The following is a 25,253-nucleotide window of genomic DNA, read 5'->3' as shown; positions in this document are numbered from 1 at the left end:
AAAAAGATATTTGTTCAGTAATTTTATATGGATTTGCTTGTTAATTTACTTAAATTGCCAATTTTACATTTTGTATTACATTATAGTAGTATATATTATTAATTTATGTTAGAATCTACACTGAAAAAATAAAAACCTTGGATCAACTTTCAAAAAATTAAAGTAATCGTCGATCACACGAAATATTTGACATTGACTCAAAGTAAATCATTTAATTTAGTTTAACCTGAAAAGTTTAAATCCATGCAACCACTTTTTAAAGGTTGATCAAACTAATAATTTTAGGTTAGAACAAACTAATTATTTTAAGTTAGAAACCAACTAAATTAATATGTATAGGTTAAATAAAATTAATTATTTTAGGTTGTCTTAATACATTTTGATCAATGACTACTTATAACACTTTCCTTTAGAACACATTTATATTTATTGTTCAATAGCCCACAAATGTGTTACATTATTCAAATCATCACTTGATCTTGATGACATCACATTAGTCTTAGTAGTAATATTAAATTAGGAAGGTTTGTCCTGACAACACATTTCACCATAAAACATCCTAAAATACAATTACATGTTATGACAATATTGTATATCTGTCTCAAATGTACATGATGAACAGTCTATTTCAGCTGAACACTAAAGGCAAATCCTGGAAATAGGAAGTTTTCTGATAGGAAACATTATCCAAATGATTTTCTTCAATGACTTGTGTGAATCTCCCCAGTTCTCAATATAGCAAGCTCCTGGCCGTAAAAACACCATAAAATTTAACCACAAATGGAAAATAAAATCAAGCAAGTCTGTGAAATTCAGCTCTGCCTACTCTGTGCTGTACAGCTGCGTGGTCAGTCTAGTGACTTTTGGGGTCATCTTTTCTCCATCAAGCTCCATCTGGATCTTTTGCACAAATTCAAAGTGAACTGAAGCCTTATCGCATATTTAAGGTTAAGTGTGTATATGAGTCCAAAGGCCATGGCAAAAGCGGTTGCAACCGAGGGCAAATCTTTCAGGACCTCTGTTCCTTCGATGACAATTTTAATGTCTTTGGGTGGATAGAGAGGATCCTCTTTCCCAGTTATAAAGATCACCATGATTGTCTGCTCCAGTTCTTCAACCTCATTTTCCTGCAAAAAAAAAGAAAGAGAAAATAAGCATGTAGGGGTGTCCATGGTTAACCGATTTAACCGTTAAAAATTGCGTAACCGAGTGAAACATTTTGCTCGGTTAAGTGGCGTCAATGGCGTGCATTGAATTTAGTTGTAATACATTTTTGCACCACCAGAGACCGCTAGACTAGTTTTATAATATGAAGCGGGCAAAGAAAGCGCGCGTCCGAGAGTGAAGGCTGTGCGCGAGCCAGAAACAAACACAGTATCCGCGCCACTGATCGTAGCACAATAATATCTGTCTGCAGAGCCGCAGAGCCACAGTTTTACCCCGCACATGCGCAGTTTCATCACAACAGCTTTACCCGCAGAGTCCATTTACCGTTACATTAAAGGGGTCATGACATGGTTTTTTGTTTTGTTTTATTATGTTGCCTTAGGCACAATTATATTATTACTATAGTTTTTTGGACAAAAAAACTTTAAAATGTAGTGATTTATGATAATTTCCCATCCTGTTTCTCATCCTCTGATTCAAACAGTCTGTTTTAGGGGTGTTTCCCCTTTAAGAGTTCAGTGTTAACACCCACTGTTATGATTGGCTAACGTCAGTGCTTATGCATCAGTTATTAACATAGATATAGAAAGCCAGAAAATGAACCATCTGTCCACCACTAACAACTAAGAATGGATTACCTCGTATCCACATGGACAGTGTGAAGCTATTTTGAATTAATATGTCAGATTTGTAACCCGAGACACTTGAATACGGGTTATTTTGATGCATATGCGCGAGGGAGGGAGGGAGAGAGAGAGAAAGACAGTGAAAGTGCGCGCGCGCGGCCGGGGCGCTCTCGCTCGCTCTCTCTGCTCGTTCAGTAACATGCGCCCTGTCACAATCGTCTCTACACATCACTCACCGATCAAATAAGGCTTTGGCGGCCCCATAGCAATCTTGTAAAGAGACCCACTCGCTGCACGTCGACGACTGAATTCCTGTGGGGCGCGTGACAACGAATCATGCGACGATGCGAAATGACTGAGGCACAGTAGTCTTGTGCTGGAGGCGGTCATATGCAAACGACTGGTGCGTCACTTCGTACCGTGACGTCACTTCTTACCATGGATCCAGAACGAGCTGTATTTAGAGCTTGATTAAATAAATGATTCGTTTATAATGGGGAGGGCATCTAAAGCTATGAAACTTGCAGGAAGTTTTAATAGTACAAAGACCTCTTATAAACCAAAAGATCAAGGCAAATTTGGTTTCTCATGTCATGACCCCTTTAACTCATACAATTTGTATTATGCATTTCCTAAACATGTACTTACTAATCAAACACTTTATATGAACAAACTACTAATCAATAAAACACAATCGGTCTTCCGACCTTTTACTATTGTGTTGATATGCGCGAGGGAGAGAGAGCAATACAGCGCTCGTGTTGTTTGAAGGCGGTGAGAGTGCACGCGCGCACGGCCGGGGCTCTATCACTGTTTGTTCTTATGCGCCCTGTCCACTGATCAGAGGTGGAAGTAACGAATTACAACTACTCACGTTACTGTAATTAAGTCGTTTTTTTGGGTACTTGTACTTTGAGTATATTTTTAAATCTGTAATTTTACTTGTACTCAAGTACATATTAAGCTAAGTAATCTACTTCACTACTTGTAAAATCACATTTCGTTACTGAGTACAATTTGAATTGATATTCAAATCTTTGAATGGCATTTCGGTAGCCAATAAAAATATTCGATAGTAAATGGACCAATAAAAACCCTGATATTTGGACTAAATGAAAGCCGCCGCAGTCGCAGCAGGTTTTGAAGAGCTGATCATGAAGGAGGCGAGGAGCTCAGAGTGATTAATGGCTGGACTGAAAGTTTGGAACAACAAACTACATAGTAGTATTGTCAAAATATCTATATTATGATACATATCAATACTGAAATATCTGTCAATACTCATTTTGGCCTATACACCGATACGATGGCAGCTGCGCGTTCTCATTCTCTCATCTCAACGACAGCACCGCCTCCTCTCAGCGCGGGATTGCAGCAGGTAGGCCTATAACGCATAATTTGATTAATACCTGCAAGTTTCTATGGCATATTTTAATGGCAAATGTCACGAAGAATATTATAACACGAGGGCACATTCATGTAATCGCAGAAAACTGGACGCGAGCTCTCAAATATACTGGACTCGTATATTGAGTGTGCGCTCTCGGACTGTGTGTCATATCATGTGCAATCGCGAATCTCTCCAAGTGGTTCTCACTGCAGACTCAAATGACGTCCAGCTCCAATCTCTCCATGCTATTGAATTAAACGCTGTCAAAAGTTATGAAAAATCTAGTCTTTTTGCAAATTAAATTCAGTTTCAATTGAAATCAAGCTTCCTTGTGCTGTGTGTGAGCTATTGCAACAGTTCACATTACCCTATTGTAAAGACAAATACACGGAGTGAGTAAATATTAGATTATTGTAATGGTTATTGATCAATGTTTAAATATGTAAACAAAAGCCTGAATTAAAATCTCACCTTATAAAGTGGACGTGTCTCTTCAGAAGACTTGAATTAAACTTTTCCATTCAAATAGATTACTATTACAATGAGTGTTGTGCTTTTCAATGCTTGAAAATAATGATTGCCTTGACAAAATGGATGGACAAAAATGTAGATATTAAAATATTTAGTATGTAGTAGTTTTCCCGATGGTATTAAAAATGATAGGCTAGGCCTACTGAATATTGACATATTTCAAGGTGTCATATTGAAGTTAGAAATTCCAGTATCCACTAATTAATTTCCTTCGACAATAAGGTAAAAACGTGTTAAAAGTAGCTATTTTCTACATAAATCTATGATTTGGTTGAATATTTATTGGTAATGCATTAACTATCGCCAGCTAAAAAGTAATTAGTAACTAGTACTCTGAGTAGTTTTTGAGAAAAGTAATTTGTAGCCTACTTTTACTTAATTACTTTTTTGACACCAGTACTTTTACTTGTAATTGAGTATTATTTCAGCAATGTAACCGTACTTGTACTTGAGTACAAATTTTCAGTACTCTTTCCACCTCTGCCACTGATCTAAATAATTAGTTGTTACGACGACTTATTTATTCCCTCGTTTTAATAAATCGTGGACACATTGAACTAATTCCCTCCCTCATTTTGATTTAACGAATTACAACGTGGCCAAAAACAGTTTGATACTATTAGTGAATGCTAAAGTCCTATTTTTTGTGAATTGGTGAATATTCAGGTGAATTATTTCGTGGCCACGAATTAATAATAATTATTAAACTGTTTTTCTTACCTGTGAAGATAGCTCTTCAGTGAAGGCAGACTACTGTATATAAATAATTGTAAATGTAATGTAAATGTATTCTCGTACAGCTTTTTATTTCTTTTTTGTGTGTGAATTGGTGAATATTCAGGTGAATTGTTTCGTGGCCACGAATTAATAATACCTCAGCACGTTTTACAAGACCCTTCAATTCAACTGCTCTATGGCCGTAGGAGTTTTTCAAATCTGCCGGCAGTCGCGAGTAATCTCCCTCTCACATTCGTCACTGTGCTACTGCGTGTAAAAACGCAAAAGGCGAAGCTTGTATGTCCCTCTTTGGCCAATGTAGTTTCAAGATGGAGGGGCAACATGGCGACCGGCATTTGAACTCCTTACCCGTATGTACTTTCAATGGCAGATTATAAACTTACGAGAATACTTTATTACTTGAAAGAAGTAATTATACATTAATGAGCACATATATTTTTGAAAGAACTAAGTGTTTTTGCTAAGAATCAACTAAAAAAGTTACACAGTGTAGCTTTAAGAACGGGAGTGGAATTGACTGAAGGCTGTGCTCTTCTCCGTTTTTGGTTAATTTTTGTAGCAAAAAGAACGCCACATATAGGCCTGTAATATGAAGTAGCGTGTGCATATAGGTGTTAAGTCATTTGCAAATGGATTCTTTGGACGCACTTTTTTGACACTGTTCCAGGTAAGACAGGGAAGAAAAAAAAGATTGTTTTGGTACGTCTGGATGTGGTCTGGAATAGGGTTCGGCCGATAGACGATGATATCGGCCCAGACAGCTGAACAGACATCACGATGTTGAGCCGGCGTTTTGTTATAACCCTCACCCACCCGATATCATCGTCCATCGCGATATTTCACTGTAGACATCGTCCGATGCCAAATTGGTAGACATCGCCCAACCCTAGTCTGGAAGTGTTTACTGCTCAAAATTCAGTCATAATTTAGCATCAAAGATTTAAATAGTGTTAAAATCTTATCTTGTGAGCCGAGTTTCTCGTCACACCCCTATTTATTAAATATGGCTAGGAAAACCTAGACTATAGATGTAAGATGTAGTTAGTCTGTAGATGTAAACTGTGAGAGAGATGCCCTTACCTGGAATTCTTTGATAAGGTGCTCAACAGGTTTCCGAGGTAGATCAGAGATTTGAGGATGCATTCTCTTCTGATGGTGATGTCCACAGTCTGAGTAAAAACAGTTACTATGAATTAAAATTAAACATAAAAAAAATAAAAATAAACTATTCAGACTATTCAGTGTACCAAACTATGATTCGCATGAACTAGTCATTGATCTAAAAAGTAGGGCATACAAAAATAAGTTTTTAAGATGAACAGAAAACGGCCCGGTCCATAATGCAGATGATCAAGTTTATAGTGTTTCAAAAGTTCAGATCTTCTTGAATAAATTGTCACAGTCTTTACATTGCCACATGTGTGGATAACTGAAGAAACATGAGATAGAAAATATACCTTTAGGCAACTGAGCAGACCACATCTAGTTTTACTTAGTAGATCTGATAGACAACTTCACAGATGAGAGAAACTACACTAGGATGCACAAATGCCTAATTACCACAAATGCCCTTATTACATTGTAAATAGACCTTACCACAAGCAATGATCACTGGCAGGAGCCCAGCAGACTGATTGGTGGCTTCTTCCCTTAAGTTGAAAGTGAAAACATGATTAAGTTTTAGCTGTTAGCCATCAGAGTTTGTTAACTACTAACATCACGCACAAATTAAGAATACCCAACATTTAACATAAATAGATATATTTACTTTAATTTAATGTTTTTTAGGAAAGCTGGCTAACATTTTGGTACATTTCTACCACATGTAACCTTAAATGCTGTTAACAGTGTAGCAAACTAACTTTACCAGCTAGAAATAGCTGGGCCTTGTAATATTATGGCTGATAAATACTTAACACAAGATAATTAGGAGTGTAAATAAAAGATTAACCCTTGTGTGGTGTTTATATTTTTGTTACTCAGCCAGTGTTCGTGGGTCTGGTGGACCCGCTGCATTTTGGGGTTTTTAATTCAACACAATCAAAAATGTTATGTTAAAATACTCAACAGATGTTTACTTCATCCCAATTACAAGCAATATAAACAGCATATATGGTTAATATTTTCTCTTTACCTTTGTTAGATCACATTTAAGAATTGCAACCTCGTGCGGGAACGGCAGGGGTAGAAACAAAACTCACTTTTGCACTCTCTCACACTTACACACAATCTCCCTCTCACACGCACGCACACACACACTCATGCACACACATACACACACCCACACCCACAACACACACACACATAGACACACACAAAACACCCCCCCCCCCACACACACACACATGCACGCACACACACACACACACACACACACACACACACTCACTTGGATATTTGGTGTACGGTCACTCTCCATAGGCATAATGGTTTTTCTAATGTACAAACTGTATAATCTGTCCCCCTACACAACCCTACCCCTAAACCCATCAATCACAGAAAACTTTTGGCATTTTCTGATTCAAAAAACATCATTTAGTATGTTTTAGTATGAGGACACAGATGTCGTCATAAAACATGTTTACATTGTAACGTTAATACCTATGTCATTATACACATTTGTGTCCCCATAATCCATATACAAGAACATACACACAGGACCTATAATTTCCACACTTTTATTAGCCCTGGGTCCAGTGGACCCGAACATCCTGTGTGTAAAATAAATGTGTAGGGGGGGTGTACAGTGTGTGGTCATTGAAAATGTGTTCTGATATATATTCCTCACAGAAAATGAGCCAAGGCCAATGAGTCTCAGTTTGAAAAAAGAATAAATTGTATAATTTTTCTTTTGATAAAAAATGAAAACGGGTCCAACAGACCCGAACACCATACAAGGGTTAAACATGACCTTATGCTATTGACAGCAGAAGTAAACACAAGTCAAGTTTGCAGCTTGAACCTGGTGATTAACTAACGTTACCACGTTTCAAGTGTTTTTAAAGAGAGCATTATTTACCCACCTTCATGACAAGCTAGCTAACGTTAGCATGACATGGTTGGTAACGTTACTGCTTGATGCCTATTAATGCCGTTTGGATTCATACTGATATCGTCACTAGCTAGCTTTAAAACAGAGCACGCAGAGCTCTTAAAAGTCAATAATCTCTGCAAATAAACATTTTCTAGACTCTTCACGCCACTGTTAAATATTAAAAACACTCAGCAGAACAAATGCATTTGAATTCATGAACATAAAATTAGCTGTAATGCACTAACTTACACGTGGTAACTTTAGCTAACGTCATGACCCCACAAAATGAATTTAGAAATGATATTAGTGCTGGGCGGGGGGAGTAGGTGTTTTTACCTTACCAGTATCAATGTTGCTCGGAGTTCTTCTGTGTTGCAGACTGGCTGGAGGGATCTGTTGAAGTGTATCACGGCCGCTCGCAGTCGCAGATTCAATGTGTGTGTTCTTCACAGACAGTTCAACGGACGATTTTTTTTTTTTAACAGGTCAGGTGGTCAGAGAGCGGGATCGCCAACTCAACAATGCGCATGTGCAAATCATGCTTAATCTAATAAAAATGCTCTGATCAAATGAATAAATTCAGTTTAATATCCCGCTGCCAAATTATATGTATCAATGTAAAAAAAAATGGATTCAACCATAAATATAAACTAAAACGTTAACTTTAAATGAAAAAACTAATAATTTTCAACTATTTCAATGACAAAATACACATTAAATTAACAACAGCAGTTAGACTTTTTTCAGTGTACCAGAAACCCCTTTTGCGTTATACTATTTGTTGAAGGAGACCTATTAGGCTTTTCTGTGTTTTCTGTCATATCTATGATGTTACAATGTCAGATGTTCATGCTAAACATGGCCAAAGTGTATAATAAAGTCCTCTGGCAGCTCTGCCTCAACTCTTTATGAAGTTTCCTGATGGACAGATAGCTTTACTTATTGTGAATGCTAGCTGTTGCTAAAGATAGCTTGCAGCAGCTGCTGTTATAATCTGGCTCTGAAACAGCAGTCCAAAGCATCTGTAATAATGTTAATGTTTACATCTTTAACACCCCATACCCCCGGAGCATTAAGCTTACTAGCTAACTAGCTAGCAGAAGCTACAATACAGGGATCACAGAACTACAATAAAGGGCTTGAAATGCAGCATCATACAGCCCCTTTTAGTCAAACATTTCAGCTTACAGAATTGCGAAACGTGCAGAAACGTGGCCACAGTTACCCAGCAGACCGGGGTAATTTGAACTTGAAGTTGCTCATTTAATTGTATATACCAGTATATCCAAGCATTATTGTCATTATTTTGTATGTAAAGTGATATACAAATAAAGATTGATTGATTAAATATTGATGCCATCCAATAAAGCACTTCTTACATTATGTTGCTTTTCTCTTTTCAAGCAAATCAAAATAAACTTTTAGATATATTGTGTATATAAACTGACAAAAGCATAAAAGCACTGCAGTAAATACTGAATGTTTATTACCAGTATTTCACCAGGTTATCATTAAATATTTCTGGCTACTGTGTTTTAGTAACTGTGCACAAACTCAATAAAGGCACATGCCTTTGGTCTGAGAAACGGGAGCGTGCCTATGCTCCCACAGCCCTATGTTCCCACTTCCCATAGCTCTTTTTTCCCACAGCCCTATGTTCCCACTTCCCATAGCTCTTTTTTCCCACAGCCCTATGTTCCCACAGCTATTTGTTCCCAGAGAGGGTTAAGGTTACCCTAAACCCAACCCTAACCCTAACCCTAAACCTAACCCTAACCCTAACCCTAACCCTAACCCTAACTAGCTGTAGTAGTGTAGAATAGCTGTAGTGTAGACTAGCTGCTGTAGTGTAGACTAGCTGTAGTGTAGACTAGCTGCTGTAGTGTAGACTAGCTGTAGTGTAGACTAGCTGTAGTGTAGACTAGCTGCTGTAGTGTAGACTAGCTGTAGTGTAGACTAGCTGCTGAAATTATAGGGAAATGTATGAACACTACTCAATTTTGAAAATGTCCTAGAAATGTGGGATCATAGAGTTCCTGGCAGATTTCTCCCGACCTTTTGGTGAACATAGGGCTGTGGAAACATATGGTTGTGGGAACATAGGGCCTAATTTTCTAAATTTTCTGAAAAAAAAAAAAAAAAGATTCTTAGAAATGTGGGAACACAGGGCCGTGGGAAAGATCCCTGAGAGACCTGGGTTCAAATCTCACCGTGATATTATGCCCTGAACAAAATGGGTTACCTAGTTTCTCCAGAGATGTGACCTCTGATATATAACAATTGTAAGTCACTTTGGATAAAAGCGTAAGCTAAATAAGTAAAATGTCAAATATATTTATGTACAATTTCTGTGCACTTTTGAAGTGTGTTTTGCATCTGGCATTTCCTCTGAACTCTGACTTGACTAATGCTTATTATCGCAAAGCTCTGGTAGCTCTGATTAAATGGAGATACTTTTACCTGACAGAAACAAATTTATACAGGTCTTGATTTTCATACATATGTATTTCCTGTTTTCCTACATAGCATGATTACTTTCATTAAAACATCAACTCTTGAAAGGTAGTTGTGATGGGACAATATGACTTGATATGATGGCAAGCCCTGCTGGTTTGTTGTTTGGGCATTATGTGGACATGGATGCATCAGTCAAGCACTGTTGTGGTTGTTAAAAAATATATATAAAAAAAAAAAAAAAAAGAAAAAAAAAAGAAAACTGTTAAACTACATTCACACTGCAGGCTTTGTTTATTTCCCATATCACGTGTAAACTGGCAAACTGCAAAGTCAGGAGCAGGAGATTTTGGGACACATGACTATAAACATGTGAAACTTAAAAAAAAATAGGTGAAACGTCCAATAATTTTAAAGAACAACGGCAACGTTTGAGTGGGAGGGGTTACGTTAGAAAGCGCGAAACAGCCCAGAGAGACCGTTACAGACACATTTGTGAGCCAGAGAGGAGCGCGGCTGTTTTTTCGTTTTCATAGTGTTTGCTTGAGACAGTTTGGAAGTGAGCGACTTTTTTGTGCAACGCGTTGTGCCATATTCAGGATGCAAAAGATACCACTCACAGTCTGCAAGTAAACAAGAACTACAAGGTACGTAAGCCCGAAATATAAACTGTATAACTAACGTTAACATTACCAACTCAAGCATGGTAACTTTAGTTAGCATAAATGTTAGCTTGTTAGTGCTAATCATTTACCATCTTTGACTTTACTCCAGCTTTGCAAACGTGCTAATTCTATAACTTGTGTTGTGACCTGAAAGTCGACGTTAACGTGTTAGTGTAACGTTAAACAGTGCCAATGTTATGAGTGAAGTGTTGGCTCACTAACGTTATAATGTAACGTTAGGTTGAGATAGTGTTAACTGTTTTACATATTTAACTAACGTTACTTGCACACAATAGTTTCCAATATAAGTTATTTGTATTTTTTTTCTCAATTAAGATTGCCTATGCACTCAAATATATTTTTTTTTCTGTCTCTCAACAGATTTTGCTGACCTCAAAGTAATCTGAAGAGGTGAGTGTTTTGCCATGGTCCAAGAATACACTTGTCACAGGTGTGGTGTTTCTGTGAAAACCTTAAAAGGTTATGTTCAACATCAAGAGCTACACAGAAATGAGGCTCATTACCAGTATGCATGTTGCATAACAGGTTGCAAGTCTCACTTTAGAAATTATAATGCATTTAAATGCCATGTTTACCGTCATCATAAGCAGGCATCTTCTGTGTCACAGTGTGAGACTTTGCAGGGACCATTTAAATGTGAACTTACTCACTGTAAGAAAGAGTTGATTGATCTGAAAGATCTTTTGTGTCACCTGAAATCTCATGCTTCAAAAAGAGAGGAGGTGCAATGCCCATTCAAAAACTGTGATAAGACTTTTTCAGTGAAATCATCTTTAACGTCCCACCTATCTAGAAAGCACAAACATTCCACAGCTCTTCATGTCTCTGGTGCATACTGTCTTCCTTCAGCTCCTAGTGAGCCTCAGTTTTCTGTTGTTGAAAGCCAGTCAGATGAAGGGGCAGTTGATGATGGGCCTGGTGAGGTTACACTGGATCCTGCACAAATGAAGAGCTTATACATGAGAAACCTATGCATGTTTTACATGAAGTTGCAGGCAAAGCACCTCATCCCCTCCTCTACAATACAGTTGATTGTAGAAGAAATTAATAGTCTCAGTGGTGTTTGCCAGCAACACACAAAGAATCAACTTAAAGTATCTCTTCATGCAAAAACTAAACTAACAGAGACAGAAATTAAAGATGTTTTGACGACCCTAGATGACATAGATATGCATTCATCCTGTAGCTCTGCACTTTCTACAGAGTACAAGAGAAAGCAGTATTTTGAGGAGAATTTTGCCTATGTGCATCCACAGACAGTTTTTTTGGGGTTTGATGAAAACAGAAAAGAGCGAAATGCTCAGTACATTCCCATAAAAGATACATTAACAGCTCTGTTAAAAGATCCTGCTGTGTGGGAAGAATGTTCTACAACTGGGAATGAGAGTGCACCTCGTATTTTTAACGATGTGTGTGATGGATCTTTATTCAAATCCAATCCTCTGTTTTCAGAGTCAGGTCTCACTTTAAAGGTGATACTGTATCAAGATGCTTTCGAGGTGGTTAATCCCATTGGCTCTGCAAAGAAAAAACACAAAATGCTTGGGGTCTACTTCACTCTTGCAAACTTTAATCCTTTTCGTCGATCCACCGTTGATAACATGCAGCTTTTGCTCTTGTGTCGAGAGGCTGATTTCAAGCATTTTGGCCATGAGAAAGTGTTCTCTCCATTGTTATCAGATCTCAGAGAACTGGAGACAAATGGTCTGAATATACGTGGAAACACTGTGAAAGCAACACTCTATTGCATTGCTGGGGATAACTTGGGTTCGCATAATATCGGTGGCTTCACAGAAAACTTCAGTACATCGCGCTATTTCTGCCGGTATTGTCACATTACCAGAGATAAGCTAGACGACTTTGAACACAATGCATCCATCCGCACAGTACAAGACTACAATGACACTATACAAGAGCTGCACAATGATGATGTAAGTGAAGTCAGAGGTTTGAAATTTGACTCGATCTTTAACTCTCTGGCTTTTTTCCATGTCTGCCAGCCAGGCCTCCCACCCTGTATTGGCCATGATTTGTTTGAGGGTGTTGTGGCATATGACCTTGCCATTTACATAAACTACTTTGTCAAGGTGAAGAAATTCTTCACATATTCCCAACTTAATCGTAGGATTAGGCAGTTTGGCTATCAGGGATCTGATGGTAATTCTACACCCTCAGAAGTTTCTGAAAAGGGTGTAAAACTAGGTGGACAGGCAGCAGAAAACTGGTCTTTGCTGAGACTTCTCCCTCTTATAATCGGGGATAGGATCACAGATACAGAGAATCCAGTATGGCAGCTGACTGTCCAACTGAAAGAGGTAGTGGAATTAATTTGTGCCCCTAAAATATCAGCACCACAGATTGCTCTGCTCAATGTTCAGATACGTGACTATCTAGAGGCAAGGAAAGAAATGTTTCCTGCGCACAAATTGAGACCAAAGCACCATTACCTCACTCACTACCCTGCACTGATACTGAAATTTGGCCCTCTCATGCGGTTGTGGACAATGAGGTTCGAGAGCAAGCATTCATACTTCAAAAGATGTGTGCGAAGAACACAAAATTTCAAAAATGTATGTCAAACACTTGCCAGAAACCACCAGCTACTACAAGCCTACTTACATGCAGGCTCTTTTTTTGCACCTTCATTGGTGGTGAAGAACTCCACTCCTTTCCATGCTGAACTGTACAGCAATGCAGTGCGCACTGCTGTTGGAGAAACTTTGGTCAAGGAAACCAATGTTGTGGCAAGTACAGAGGTACAGTGGAAAGGCACTCAATACAGAAAGGGGTTCTTTCTTTGTCTGAGCCACGGTGAGTCAACCGAATTCGGACAAATTCAGCTTATACTGGTGAAGGAGGAGAAGCATGTGTACTTTATTGTTACACCTCATAATGTGTCATATTTAGCGGAGTTTGGACTTTATGAAGTGAAAGAGGCAAGGCAGACCATGAAGTGTGTGAAAGGAGAGCTCAAACTGGATTATTATCCATTGCCTGAGTACAAGCTTTTTGGGACAAGAGTCATTTCACTGAAACACAGCGTTGTTGATACAGAGTAAAGAAAACTATCAATGTGTCTTTTCTCTCCTGTATAGTTATGGATACACAGAGTGCTCTTTCCTCTTTCCTTACCTCAACACTCCCAAAACTAAGGGAACTTGACCCTTTGCTCGAGGCTCTTCAAGAATTAGGAGTTCACGACCTTGAAGACTTGAACTACATTCAAGAAAGTGACCTTCTTCATGTCCTGAAGCCAGTGGAAGCAAGGAAACTTATTTCCCATTTTAAAACCACAAGTATGTGTTTGTACTTAATGCAACTTTTAATATTAAGAACATTAGATATATGCTAATATATATGATATATGCTTTTTCTGGTGTTCTTATTATCTCCAAATAAAGGTTTATGTTGTTACTGTGGCAAAAAAAATAAACAAGACATAACTCCACTATTGTGTGTCTTTTAAGGCCAAAGAGATGCGTTGGACAGTCTTCCCAGCAACCAACAGTCTTGTGACAGTCCTCATACACGGCCTGATGAGATGTTTCCTTCTGGTGAGTCCATGCCTATTGCACAGAATGTGACTTTTTTGGTCTTTGAACTTATCATTAGTCTTGTCTGAAGTTTCACTATTTGGCAAGTATGTATCTTCTCTACATATGGCCATTAACTATTCTAAAAATAAAAGGGCACCATGTCTGTGTTGCTCCACTACATAACTAAACAGAACATAATTTTGTGTAATTTTTCTGTGATTGTTTAAAAAACAAACTAAGCCCCCAAAAATTGGTATGAAATTGTTTGGCTTTGCAGTGCATGTTGTATCATCATATTTTCATCTGTAACCTTTCAGGTGGCTACAGCTCAGCAAGTTCAAATTCACCAAGGTCAACATCTAGTTCAAGTATAGGTTGCACACCTCGTCGACCGTCTGACAACAGCTGGCATTTCAATTTTGAAATTCCATGGAAGAAGTTGCCATCTGAGCTCATCAGAAAATTAGAAGAAGGGAAGCGACCAACAAAGAGTGACAGACTTGAAATGATACGGCTGATTATCAGTGAAATCTTAACAATATGCCCAACACCCGCAAAGAAACACCTCAGTGAGATCGCAAGAAAGATGGCAAAGGTGTATCCTGTGGCATTCACTGATGTCATTGAAGGTGAAATTGTGGGCAGTGGATATGACTCACTCACAAAACAGATGCTCAGCAGGGTGGATAACTTGAAGAGAGGAAGCACTCCACTTTCCTTAAAAAGACAACTTATTAGCACCAGTGAAGGAGAGGATACCCCACCCAGGAAGAGAAGACTAGACACCTATGGATGCATTAATTGGCAACCAATGCGTCTACCAACTGATGAAACACTGGAATCCCAGAAGCAAGCACAAGAACAGTTAAAGAAAATGTACAAAGAAAGATGCCGTGACACGAAATGTATTGAGAAAATGATGAGGACCACTTTCTTCACTCAGAGAAAAGACATTATCAATGGAATTGAGACCTCTGATTTGATAAACGATTGGCCATATTTATTTGAAATAACTGGCATGAAGACTCATTTCAAAGAGCTTACAGGCATGGACATTGATAACAAAGCCATGGAAAACAAATATGCCAGGGTTATTTCATACCTCAAGACCAGTGACAAGACAGGGAAGATGGAGACCATCTTCAGAGAAATGGAAGCATCAAGCAAGAATGTTGCAGATGTCAGTGCTGCTGGGTTTCTTCAACTACTTGTTAGATATTTCAATGAGGAAGAAGACCAGATGTTCCATAAACTGGATCAAACAATCCTGCCCTCTGAAGTGAACTGTGCGGAACTTCCAAGTACGCCATGCATTGTTGTGTGTGGTAAGTTTGAATATTTTCTTTTTCTGACATAGTTATGTTATTATATTATTATTATAATTTACTATTGGTTATTAAAGGTGTAGTTATTCTTTTTTGCCTTCTTCCTTTACATATGATGGCATGGATTATACACTGGTAGCAAAATTAATTTATGGGCATTTGCTCAAGCTACAGTCATGTAGATAAGGTTGATCAGTAAGCCAGCAGCTTGTCAGATTTGTTGAAATGCAGTTATTTGATTCATATGCAGCTAATTTCTATCTGACTAGATACTGCCTACCTGTGAAGTAGAGCTGTCCTCGATTGAAGAAATTCAAGGTCAACAAATAATCATTCAGTTGTATCGACTAATCGATTAGTTGATTTAATCGAGTTTCTCCGCAAAGAGTCATGCAAAAGCACCACTTTAATTCGTGTTTACCAGAGATGTGCACGCACGTTTCTTGGAAATAAGTCATTCAGCATGAAAAAAGCATAAAACATGCCTAATCAACTGAAGAGATCTTAGTTGACTTCTGCAACATTACCTACCCCAGATTTATATGTAATGATAATATCGTATTGTTTGTCTGGTGATTTCCACCCCTACCAATTGTGTGATGGATGTTTTTTTTCATGTTTCGTGTGTTTTAGTTAAATATAATTTAACTTTACAAACGTATTGAATAATTACTGGACTTTATGGTCTTTGAGCACAGTTTGTCACAAAAATACAGATCCCCTGCCTGTCTTTTGTGTGTTTACAACAGGAAATTCTCCATTGGCAGCAGAGTACTTCATGCTTTCTGTGGACCAGACCATTGTGAATGGTCACATCAATGCCTTCACTGATGCTCTTGTATTGATGTTTGCCACGTACTACTGCCTGAACATATCTTACCCAGAAGGCCAAGGAGCAACATTGGAGTTCTTGCAGAGGTGAGAAAAAAGTCAATTTTTTTTTTGAAAAGTTTTATTGATTTTTGGTATAAAGAACACAGCACAGGGTCAGTGGAGTACATGTTCTTAGTAATAATACTCAAATGTCTCTGACATCAAAGTTTTCGGTGGTGACTTTGCATTATGATTGGTATTCTGTCCATTTTTCGCATTTCTTCAGACGTCCATTTTAAATATCCAAACAGATATAGAATGACTAGAAAAAATAGTTACCCCTTTAAAATCGAATGCAATTTAATAAAAGAGCCTTGCACAGGACAGGATTTCACAACTTTCCCTTGCTGTCTTTTTCACTACATTTTCTCAACCGTAGAGAGTGTATTAAAGGGATACTCCACCGTCTTTTCATATTAAACTATGTTATTCCCTTAACTAAGATGAGTTGATATATACCTCTCTCGTCTCAGTGCGTGCAGCGAAACTTTGTTCACTCAGTTCATTCAATATGGGCCAAGCAGAGAAGCTACCAAACACCTCCACGTTTTCCCTATTTAAACACAGTTACTCGCGTAGTGTAACTCGACCTAGGACGGTGACACAAAACAAAACGTTGCGCTTTTCTAAGCGTGTAAAATGGATAACTATATTGTATGGCGGAATACCATAGCAAGTGCTTATGAGCACTTCGACCTGGCGGAGTAATATCTTCACTCGTGAAGAATACCCTCTCACCGGCCCCCGCTCCCTCTAGTGAAGATATTACTCCGCCAAGACGAAGTGCTTACAAGCACTTGCTATGGTATTCCGCCATACAATATAGTTATCCATTTTACACGCTTAGAAAAGCGCAACGTTTTGTTTTGTGTCACCGTCCTAGGTCGAGTTACACTACGCGAGTAACTGTGTTTAAATAGGGAAAACGTGGAGGTGTTTGGTAGCTTCTCTGCTTGGCCCATATTGAATGAACTGAGTGAACAAAGTTTCGCTGCGCGCGAGAGCGATTGAGTGCACGCACTGAGACGAGAGAGGTATGTATCAACTCATCTTAGTTAAGGGAATAACATAGTTTAATATGAAAAGACGGTGGAGTATCCCTTTAATAGACTTCTTAAAAGGTACTATGTGTCATGACAAAGACATGACATCATTAACAGCATGCTAACAAGCTTAACCCCAACACATTCTGTGTGGTTATTCTACTTTTTATCTCAAGAGGCGATAGTCCGATAGTATAGCTTGTGCCTCCTCCCCTCTAGTTTCAGTTGAGATGTATATGATGCAACAGCTGTGTGTGTGGGCCTTGTGTGCCTCAGCAGCACAGTGAGCAGCAAGTCCACATTAAGCCACTTTATATTATATTTCTTTAAGTTACAGTGCCCAGTATTGTGCCAATATGCCTCCACGCTGTGCTGTGTGAAATATATGGAAAGGGCGGGTCAGATCTGAGCAGGAAATGGTTGATAGTAACAGAGGCGGAACAGTGCCTGTGTGAAAAGCCACACACAGTGTGCCAGCACAGCGCATATTGTGCTATACTTTACAGTCTGCCTCACGTCTTGGATTGATATGTGAAAGTACATACAGCAGTGGAATTATGCCTTAACATTTTTTTTCAGTTGGACTCTAATTCAATATCAATATATTTTTGATATATCGTTACGTTACAGCATTTGTCACTGAACGACGTTCAGGGCACAGCCGTCAGTTTATTTTTATTCAAAGTCGAGCAGTTTAGAACACAATTGGCTGTGTTCTAAACTGCTTGTGTATAATGCCAGGAATAAAAACTACACTGCACTTTTGTTCCCATCTATATGCTGATACTGTTTGTGTTTTATCTCTTGCTGCTGTTTTTGCACAAATTTCTTACTTCAGTGAGGAATTTTCAGCAGCTACATGCGTGCTGCATGGAGGATTTTTTTTTAAATATGGTTTTCAAAAATGAGTGAAGTAACATACTCGATAATGTCTGCTCATTGTTAAAACAATAATTAAGATATTACCGTAGACGATACATATCTCACACTAGGGTTAGTCTATGTTAAACGCTATCCAGGTTCAGGTTGGTGTGTGTTGGTTTTTGTCCACCTCAATCTCCAGGTGTGTGTGTGTGTGTGTGTCTGAGTCTGTGTGTGTGTGAGAGTCTTTTTGAATGTTTGAGTGTGTGAGCCTGTGTTTGAGTGTGTCAGTAAGTTTGTGAGTTTGTGAGTTTGTGTGTGTCTGTGTGTGTGTGTGTGTGTGTGTGTTTTTTGTGCGTGTGTTTGTGTGTGTGTGTGTGTGTGTGTGTGTGTGTGTGTGTGTGTGTGTCCATCTCCAGGTCCAGGTTTGTGTGTGAGAAAAATTTGCAACAAGAAGTCTGTGGAGCAGTCATAGCATAGAAAGTGTAGCAATGGCATAGCAATGTCTTTAAAGGGATAGTTCACCCAAAAATGAAAATTCTATCATCGTTTACTCACCCTCAAGTTGTTCCAAACCTGTATGAGTTTCTTTGTTCTGTTGAACACAAAGGAAGATATTTGGAAGAGTGTTTGTAACCAAACAGATCTCAGTCCCCATTGACTATCATAGTATATATTTTTTCCTACTATGGTAGTCAATGGGGATCGAGATCTGTTTGATTCTGTCATTCTTCCAAATATCTTCCTTTGTGTTCAACAGAACAAAGAAACTCATACAGGTTTGGAACAACTTGAGGGTGAGTAAACGATGATAGAATTTTCATTTTTGGGTGAACTATCCCTTTAAGGTATCTGACACTAAGTGTTGGCAATGGAAATGTGTACTTGTCACTAAAAATATATCATATATATATATATATATATATGATATATTTAACTTAATCCCCACCCCGGTCCCCAAACACCACACCACCGCAAATAGAATCTAATTCTGTGGGAAACACTGCGTACATACAGTATGTTTTCCAATTTATTCCTGATTCGTCCTCATGTCAAGATATAAGGTATATTTTGCAGGAGTCCACATTTTATTACTAAAATTGTTTTATGTCTTTCACTTGACAGATGCCTTTTTAAGATCAACCCAGACAAGGGATCGAAAGTGGAGAAGAATTCTACCAAAAGGCAGCTGGCGGTCAGTCCGAAGGTTCTTTCCCTGATAACAAAAATATCGGACCATGAATGGAGGGAGTAAAAAAAAAAAAAAAACACTTTTCAGAAGGGAGACTATTGCAATCGAATGTCCCTAGTTCTTTCTCATGCACAGTTCATGTTGTTCTCACTACTGTATTCTTGAGTGTTCTTTAATTGTTGTCAGATAGTACCACTGCGACCCAGATGAATACTGGGTACACATTGTAACCATATTTTAAGTATAGAATTGGTTCACAGTACTGGACAAAGTTATTATAGTTATTAGTTTATAGGCTTCAGTACCTTCAGTTAAGTTACTGCAATAACAGTGGAAGCAAGCATTACACTGCACCTAGATTGACTTTTATCTTATCTGAAGTACCAGACAGACTTTTAAATTGTATTGCTTGTTTTTTTGTTTCAAGTGTTTTTATTTCACTGTGAATATTGGCTGAACCTATTGTAAACTGTTCTTGAACTTTTGCCTACAAGCAGCCAATTGTTAGACTGCTAGCAGTATGTAGCTATGCCGTTAAGCTATGTAAGCAAGTATGTTGCTAGAGCAGCAACTGTTTTCTATTCTGATCTGTTGGTCAACAGAATAAAATAATGTTGAACAGTAGTTAGTGTGTTCTGGTTCTTATTGTTAAGCTAAATCATTTGTCATTTAAGTACTGTTATAGCTTGATATTTTTTAATTTGTCCATTACATTTGCAGGTTGAATGTGTATAAATATGCGTTTAGTTATCATTATCATAGTGTTATGATATTTGACAAAATTATTTCTTTGGACATTTAAAACAAAGGTAAATCCATTGTAGCCATTGTTGTATAAATTAAATATACATTATTTCTATGTAAAATTTCATACAAAAAGTAATTATACTTAATATGCTCTAAAATTAATGGTAGATTGCTCTAATTGTACTCACACATACTTGTTTAATAACAGTATTTGCTTTTCTTTTTAAAGGCGAATCCATTGTTTTTATGGCAAAGTATGCTTATTTAACATTGAAGATTAATTAAATATACATTATCTTTATGTACAATTACATATAAAGAATTCTAAAATGAATGGTAGATTGCTGTAATTGTACCTAAATTCATTGTATTTATGGCAGAGTATGCTTTTTTTCCACATTAAAAATCAATTAAATACATGGGATTTATATGTAAAGTTCCATGTAAAAACTTGTAAAAAAAAGCTTATTATCTGTTTTACAAAAGTATTTTGACTTTTTTTTTAAAGTTAAATCAAATTTTTTTGTGGGTGATATATCACTTTATTACATTAAATATTTATTAAATTAACAAAATTTTTACATAATAATATATTATAAATCTCAAATAATAGTGGCACTTTTCTGTATTATAGCAGCGTTTAACTGTATTTATAGGTAATTTAATTGTTTTTAAAGGTGTATATGCCTTTTTTAAACATTAAAAATCCCAATAATTACATGAGATTTAATGTAATATTAAAGATACAATCTGTTATTTAATTATGGAAAATTACTGTATTTTAACGTGATTGTTTTTTGCTGTTATTTTACGGTAATTTTTTGGCGCCCCAGCTGCCGGAATAATACCGTTTTTTTACGGGTTTTTTTTTTACAGTGTACCCTAGCGTGTCTACACATCGACGGCGGCTGAGTCTAATCCTATACCCTAGTGTGTCTACACATCGACGTCGGCTGGGTGCTAATACTTGTTCCCATAACTAGCTTACTTCCTGCGCAGGAATAATCGACAAACAGACCTCAGCAAATGTCCTCTAAATGCTTTAATCACGGCCGGAGGATCTCTCGAGCAGTTCTCAGAGAATTTCCCCCAAGAAGAAGCAAGGCCGGAAGATCTCAGACAAATCCCATTGAGAATCCCACCAGCTAAAAGAATACAACAGTTTTTTATAGAATAAGGCGGTATGGCAAAAATGCAGGTAAAGCAAACTTTGTTTTAATGATTACTTCATTGTTAATCACAAGGTTAAAATTTAGTCATCTGTCTAGTTTCAATTCCCATATTTGTTATTTTTACACTCACACAACCAAAGTCAAAGGGGTATGGCAAAAATACAACATCCAAAAACACAGGACAGAGTGTGTTAGTACATTGTGTTTCAAAGTGTTATCATGTTAGGCCTGAAAAAGGAAGTAAGGTTAGATGTTAGACACCTGGTTAGTTTGATATACAGTTTACTATTTTATCTATTACAAATCCACCACACAGTGTTTTTCTTCCACCACCCGCGTAAAAATCCCGGCCAAATTACCTACTGTTTTTGACAAACACTAAGGTCGTGTGGTGATTTAATTACCGTCCGAATCCACATCTCTGAGTTTACAAGAAGAGATCACTTCAAAATGCACTGTTTAAATCCTTTTTGATCACTGCCGAGGACCATATGTATGATACATGTTGTACTGCACTGTAATATGCATGCATTTTAAAGGTGTACACTTCTGTTACTGAAATTCTGGGAAGTATTTAAATGAACAATATTTCATCACAGCTCCACCTCAGCGAACAAAAAGGAGAAAGAGAAAAAAGCACGTAAACATTTGAAGTGGGCCGTTATTGTGGCAGCAATATATGAAACAACTATTTAACTATAAGCACAACATTAAACGTAAATAAGAGGCTGCATTAACTTGTTTATGCTAATTTAAATATTTTTAAAATAAATTATATAAATAAGACAGAAAAACATTTCAAAAATATCGTATGCGCGTCTAGCTTCCTATTTTTAAAACATTATTGCAATAGACCTTATTCACAGCAGCGCCATCTTTGATTTTTAATGGGAATGAAAGGGAGGCTCTGAGGGACAGACATGCATCTCTCCAATGGGCTGTACTGTTATTTAATGTGTTTTTGGATTGTTCTGCTCATGAAACACTGGAAAAATATCTTTCCAATAAATTTCAGTTGACAAAAAACTCCCGACAATATAAACTGTGGAAAATTGTAAGTAGCCTAATCTAGGAGCTTTATACAGCTTTCATACATGCCATTGGCAACACGGCAAGTCTATCCCTCACAGCCTCACTTTCATACCTGTCATAGCGCTGCTCTGAATAAGGTCTATATAATTGCAAACATGACATTTTATTTACAGCAGACAATCATGCGACTGACCACGTGAGCAGCGCGTTCTCGGGATTACAAAACTCGCTCCTCCACCGCCAATAAATCGCCATCCGAAAGCATGAGTTTTATCACTGAGGCGCCATGCATAGGCTATTTATTATAACAGAAGTCCACATGAGAAACAATTACCGTCCGAATAGGGCTAGTCAGCATTTGTCGTTGAGTGAGTCACAGACAATACTGTCTTAAATAGCCTGTGCAAAGTATACTTCATCTTTTACAACATGAGATTTTGAACTGAAAAAACTGAACGTCCACATATAGCTACAATAAACTGTAACCTGTAAGATGATAAATGTAATGCGATGCACTTACTGCCTCAGATGCGGGAGTTCTAATGACAGATAAAACACATGTCTGACATTCATGGTTAAAAACCTCATAACTCCATTTGAGCTTGACTTTGGTGAAATGTTAATGACAAATGCAAGTGTCTGACCATGTATAAAGCCACAATATCAACTTTTTATTATTTAAATAAGTAAACTGTTGTCATTGTTTTTTCCATTTCCTGAAAAGTGCTAGTTTAGGACAAGCTTTCCGCCCGACAGCGACGATATGCTGCTGATGGTGTCTTGTATTTATGGTATGTGCAAGTATGATGTGTTCGCTTGAATTGGGTGAATGCACTTACTATTGAACATTGAGTTTTACATTGTGGTTTCAAGCTTGGATCTTCTAGAAAGATGTAACAACAGGTACATTTGAATGTAAAATACCAAATGGCAGCACAATATCTCAGGCAATACCTTGAATGTGAGATATTTGCCTGTCTGGAACAGGGTAATAAATATACAGTGCCTCATTAATGGACCACAAGCATAAGAGCTTACGTGTTTGGAATCAGTTGACTGTGATCTCGAATTAATTATAGCTCAGAGTTCAGAGACACAACCCCAGTTAAAAGCTTCTCTGACACATTGCTTCACTAACATTTCATATCCGCTCCTGTTAAGGATAGTCAATTAATGTTTTAAAATGGCCTTAGCACATAAATCATTCATTCAAACGTTTAGGCTTGCCTTGTTTATCTGTGGATTCACCATAGACGTGTTTCACTGAATTCATACATTCTTGTTTGCGGTTTATTGTAGTGATGATATTGCATGGCTCTCCAGAAAACTATCTTTGTGGTGTGTGCTTGTGATTAAAAATTGATGTGGATGGACTGTCCAGCCTTGAAGGGATAGTTTACTCAACCCATGTGGTTAAAAACCTGTTTTTCTGAGGAACATGAATTGAGAATTTTGGAGAATCTTTACACAACTTGTTTCCATACAAGTTTATGGTGACCTGTCGAGCTAAAAAAAAAAAGCTTTTTGTTTTATCATTTCATATTATTCACACCATATTCCAAGCCGTACAAAAACCTTTAAGGCCTGACATTTTAGTCATCATTCATTCTCAAATCAAATAATTCACACTTGTATTGTTGGACATCAATATCATCATAAGTCGCTGGCATTAGCAAACAGGCAACATATTTGAGAGCAGGATTGCATAAAAGTTTTGATTTAAAAAGGACCTGTTATGCCCTTTTACAAAGTCCTGATTTTCGTAAAAGGGCAAGATGATTGCTTGAATGTTCAAAAAACACATTATTTTTCAGATTTGACATTGTTGCAGCTCCTCTCTTCCCAGTCTGTCAGTAACGCTCTGTTTAGTTCCTGTCTCTATGAAGCCCCTCCTTCTGAAAAGCACAATGTGCTCTGATTGGTCGGCCGGACCAGTGTGTTGTGATTGGTCAGCCGCTTCGAGTGTGTTCGAGAAATGTCCCACTCCTTACCTTAACCGTGAGTTTCAACATTTCAAGTATGCCTTGGGCTGGAATTATTTAAATGAGGAATATTGTGGTGTTCGTTCCTGGAAGAAAACTCAAAACTACAATGGAGGCGTTTCAGGGAGTTCAGAAACAGTGACACTGATAGAGAATAAATCACTTTGAGTGACTTTGTGCTTTGTAGCTTTGCAGACATTTTACATGTTCAAACAGCAACATTACACACTAAAGAAAAGTGAAAATGTACAAAAGCATAATGGGTGTCGGCCCCTTTAAAATTGTATAATGGCTTAAAGGGATAGTTCACCCAAAAATAAAAATTCTGTGATCATTTACTCCCCCTCATGTTGTTCCAAACCTGTATGATTTCCTTTATTCTGCTGAACACAAAAGAAGGTATTTTAAAGAAGGTTGGTAATTAAACAGTTGCTGGTCCCCATTGACTTCCATAGTATTTTTTTTCCCTACTATGGAAGTCAATGGGGTCCATCAGTCGTTTGGTTACCGACTTTCTTCAAAAGTTCTTCTTTTGTGTTCAGCAGAAGAAAGAAAGTCATACAGGTTTGGAACAACATGAGGGTGAGTAAATGAGGACAGCATTTTCATTTTTGGGTGAACTATCCCTTTAAATTTTGGTTGAAGCTTGGCAGTCTATGGTCACTATGAAGTGTATATGTAAAACAGCTGCGTAAAGAATCAAAATTCTGATTTTGTGTTCCAGAAATAGCATGACATGAATAGGGAAATAATGAGAGAATCTTTTTTGGGTGAACAATTCAGGATCTGAATGAAAGTGATTGCTGTTACAACGTGCTTCAAAGATGGTCAACAATGTATATAGTGTATATATAAAGAAAAACA

At 37.6% G+C, this 25,253-nt stretch overlaps 2 protein-coding genes across 2 annotated transcripts; one reads left to right on the top strand and one right to left on the bottom strand.

The window, feature by feature from the left end:
* Positions 1 to 460: 460 nt before the first annotated feature.
* LOC308697103 (uncharacterized protein) lies at positions 461 to 7,942 on the bottom strand. Its single transcript, XM_081376199.1, has 4 exons — positions 7,828 to 7,942; positions 6,049 to 6,096; positions 5,533 to 5,621; positions 461 to 1,127 (listed from the first exon to the last, which is right to left on the bottom strand). Exons 3-4 carry the CDS (start codon positions 5,593 to 5,595, stop codon positions 870 to 872), a joined length of 321 nt encoding a protein of 106 aa, XP_081232325.1. The 5' UTR covers positions 5,596 to 5,621; positions 6,049 to 6,096; positions 7,828 to 7,942; the 3' UTR covers positions 461 to 869.
* A 2,436-nt stretch (positions 7,943 to 10,378) lies between these two features.
* Positions 10,379 to 20,079, top strand: LOC308696890 (uncharacterized protein). Its single transcript, XM_081375824.1, has 7 exons — positions 10,379 to 10,587; positions 10,987 to 11,016; positions 13,722 to 13,922; positions 14,094 to 14,180; positions 14,480 to 15,487; positions 16,237 to 16,405; positions 19,390 to 20,079. Exons 3-7 carry the CDS (start codon positions 13,724 to 13,726, stop codon positions 19,517 to 19,519), a joined length of 1,593 nt encoding a protein of 530 aa, XP_081231950.1. The 5' UTR covers positions 10,379 to 10,587; positions 10,987 to 11,016; positions 13,722 to 13,723; the 3' UTR covers positions 19,520 to 20,079.
* The last annotated feature ends 5,174 nt before the right edge of the window (positions 20,080 to 25,253 follow it).

Source organism: Scardinius erythrophthalmus (assembly GCF_964197995.2).
Source record: "Scardinius erythrophthalmus genome assembly, chromosome: 10".
NCBI lineage: Eukaryota > Metazoa > Chordata > Actinopteri > Cypriniformes > Leuciscidae > Scardinius > Scardinius erythrophthalmus.
This window is presented reverse-complemented; position numbering and strand designations above follow the sequence as displayed.

What these genes read in the sequence shown, in the direction of transcription:
- LOC308697103 (XM_081376199.1), bottom strand. Translation starts at nt 5,595, where the DNA reads ATGCATCCTCAAATCTCTGATCTACCTCGGAAACCTGTTGAGCACCTT. An exon ending in ACCTTATCAAAGAATTCCAG is followed by an intron (nt 1,128 to 5,532) that starts GTAAGGGCATCT and finishes TTTTTTTTGCAG; the next exon opens with GAAAATGAGGTTGAAGAACT.
- LOC308696890 (XM_081375824.1), top strand. Translation starts at nt 13,724, where the DNA reads ATGGATACACAGAGTGCTCTTTCCTCTTTCCTTACCTCAACACTCCCA. An exon ending in TTCCCATTTTAAAACCACAA is followed by an intron (nt 13,923 to 14,093) that starts GTATGTGTTTGT and finishes GTGTCTTTTAAG; the next exon opens with GCCAAAGAGATGCGTTGGAC. An exon ending in TGATGAGATGTTTCCTTCTG is followed by an intron (nt 14,181 to 14,479) that starts GTGAGTCCATGC and finishes GTAACCTTTCAG; the next exon opens with GTGGCTACAGCTCAGCAAGT.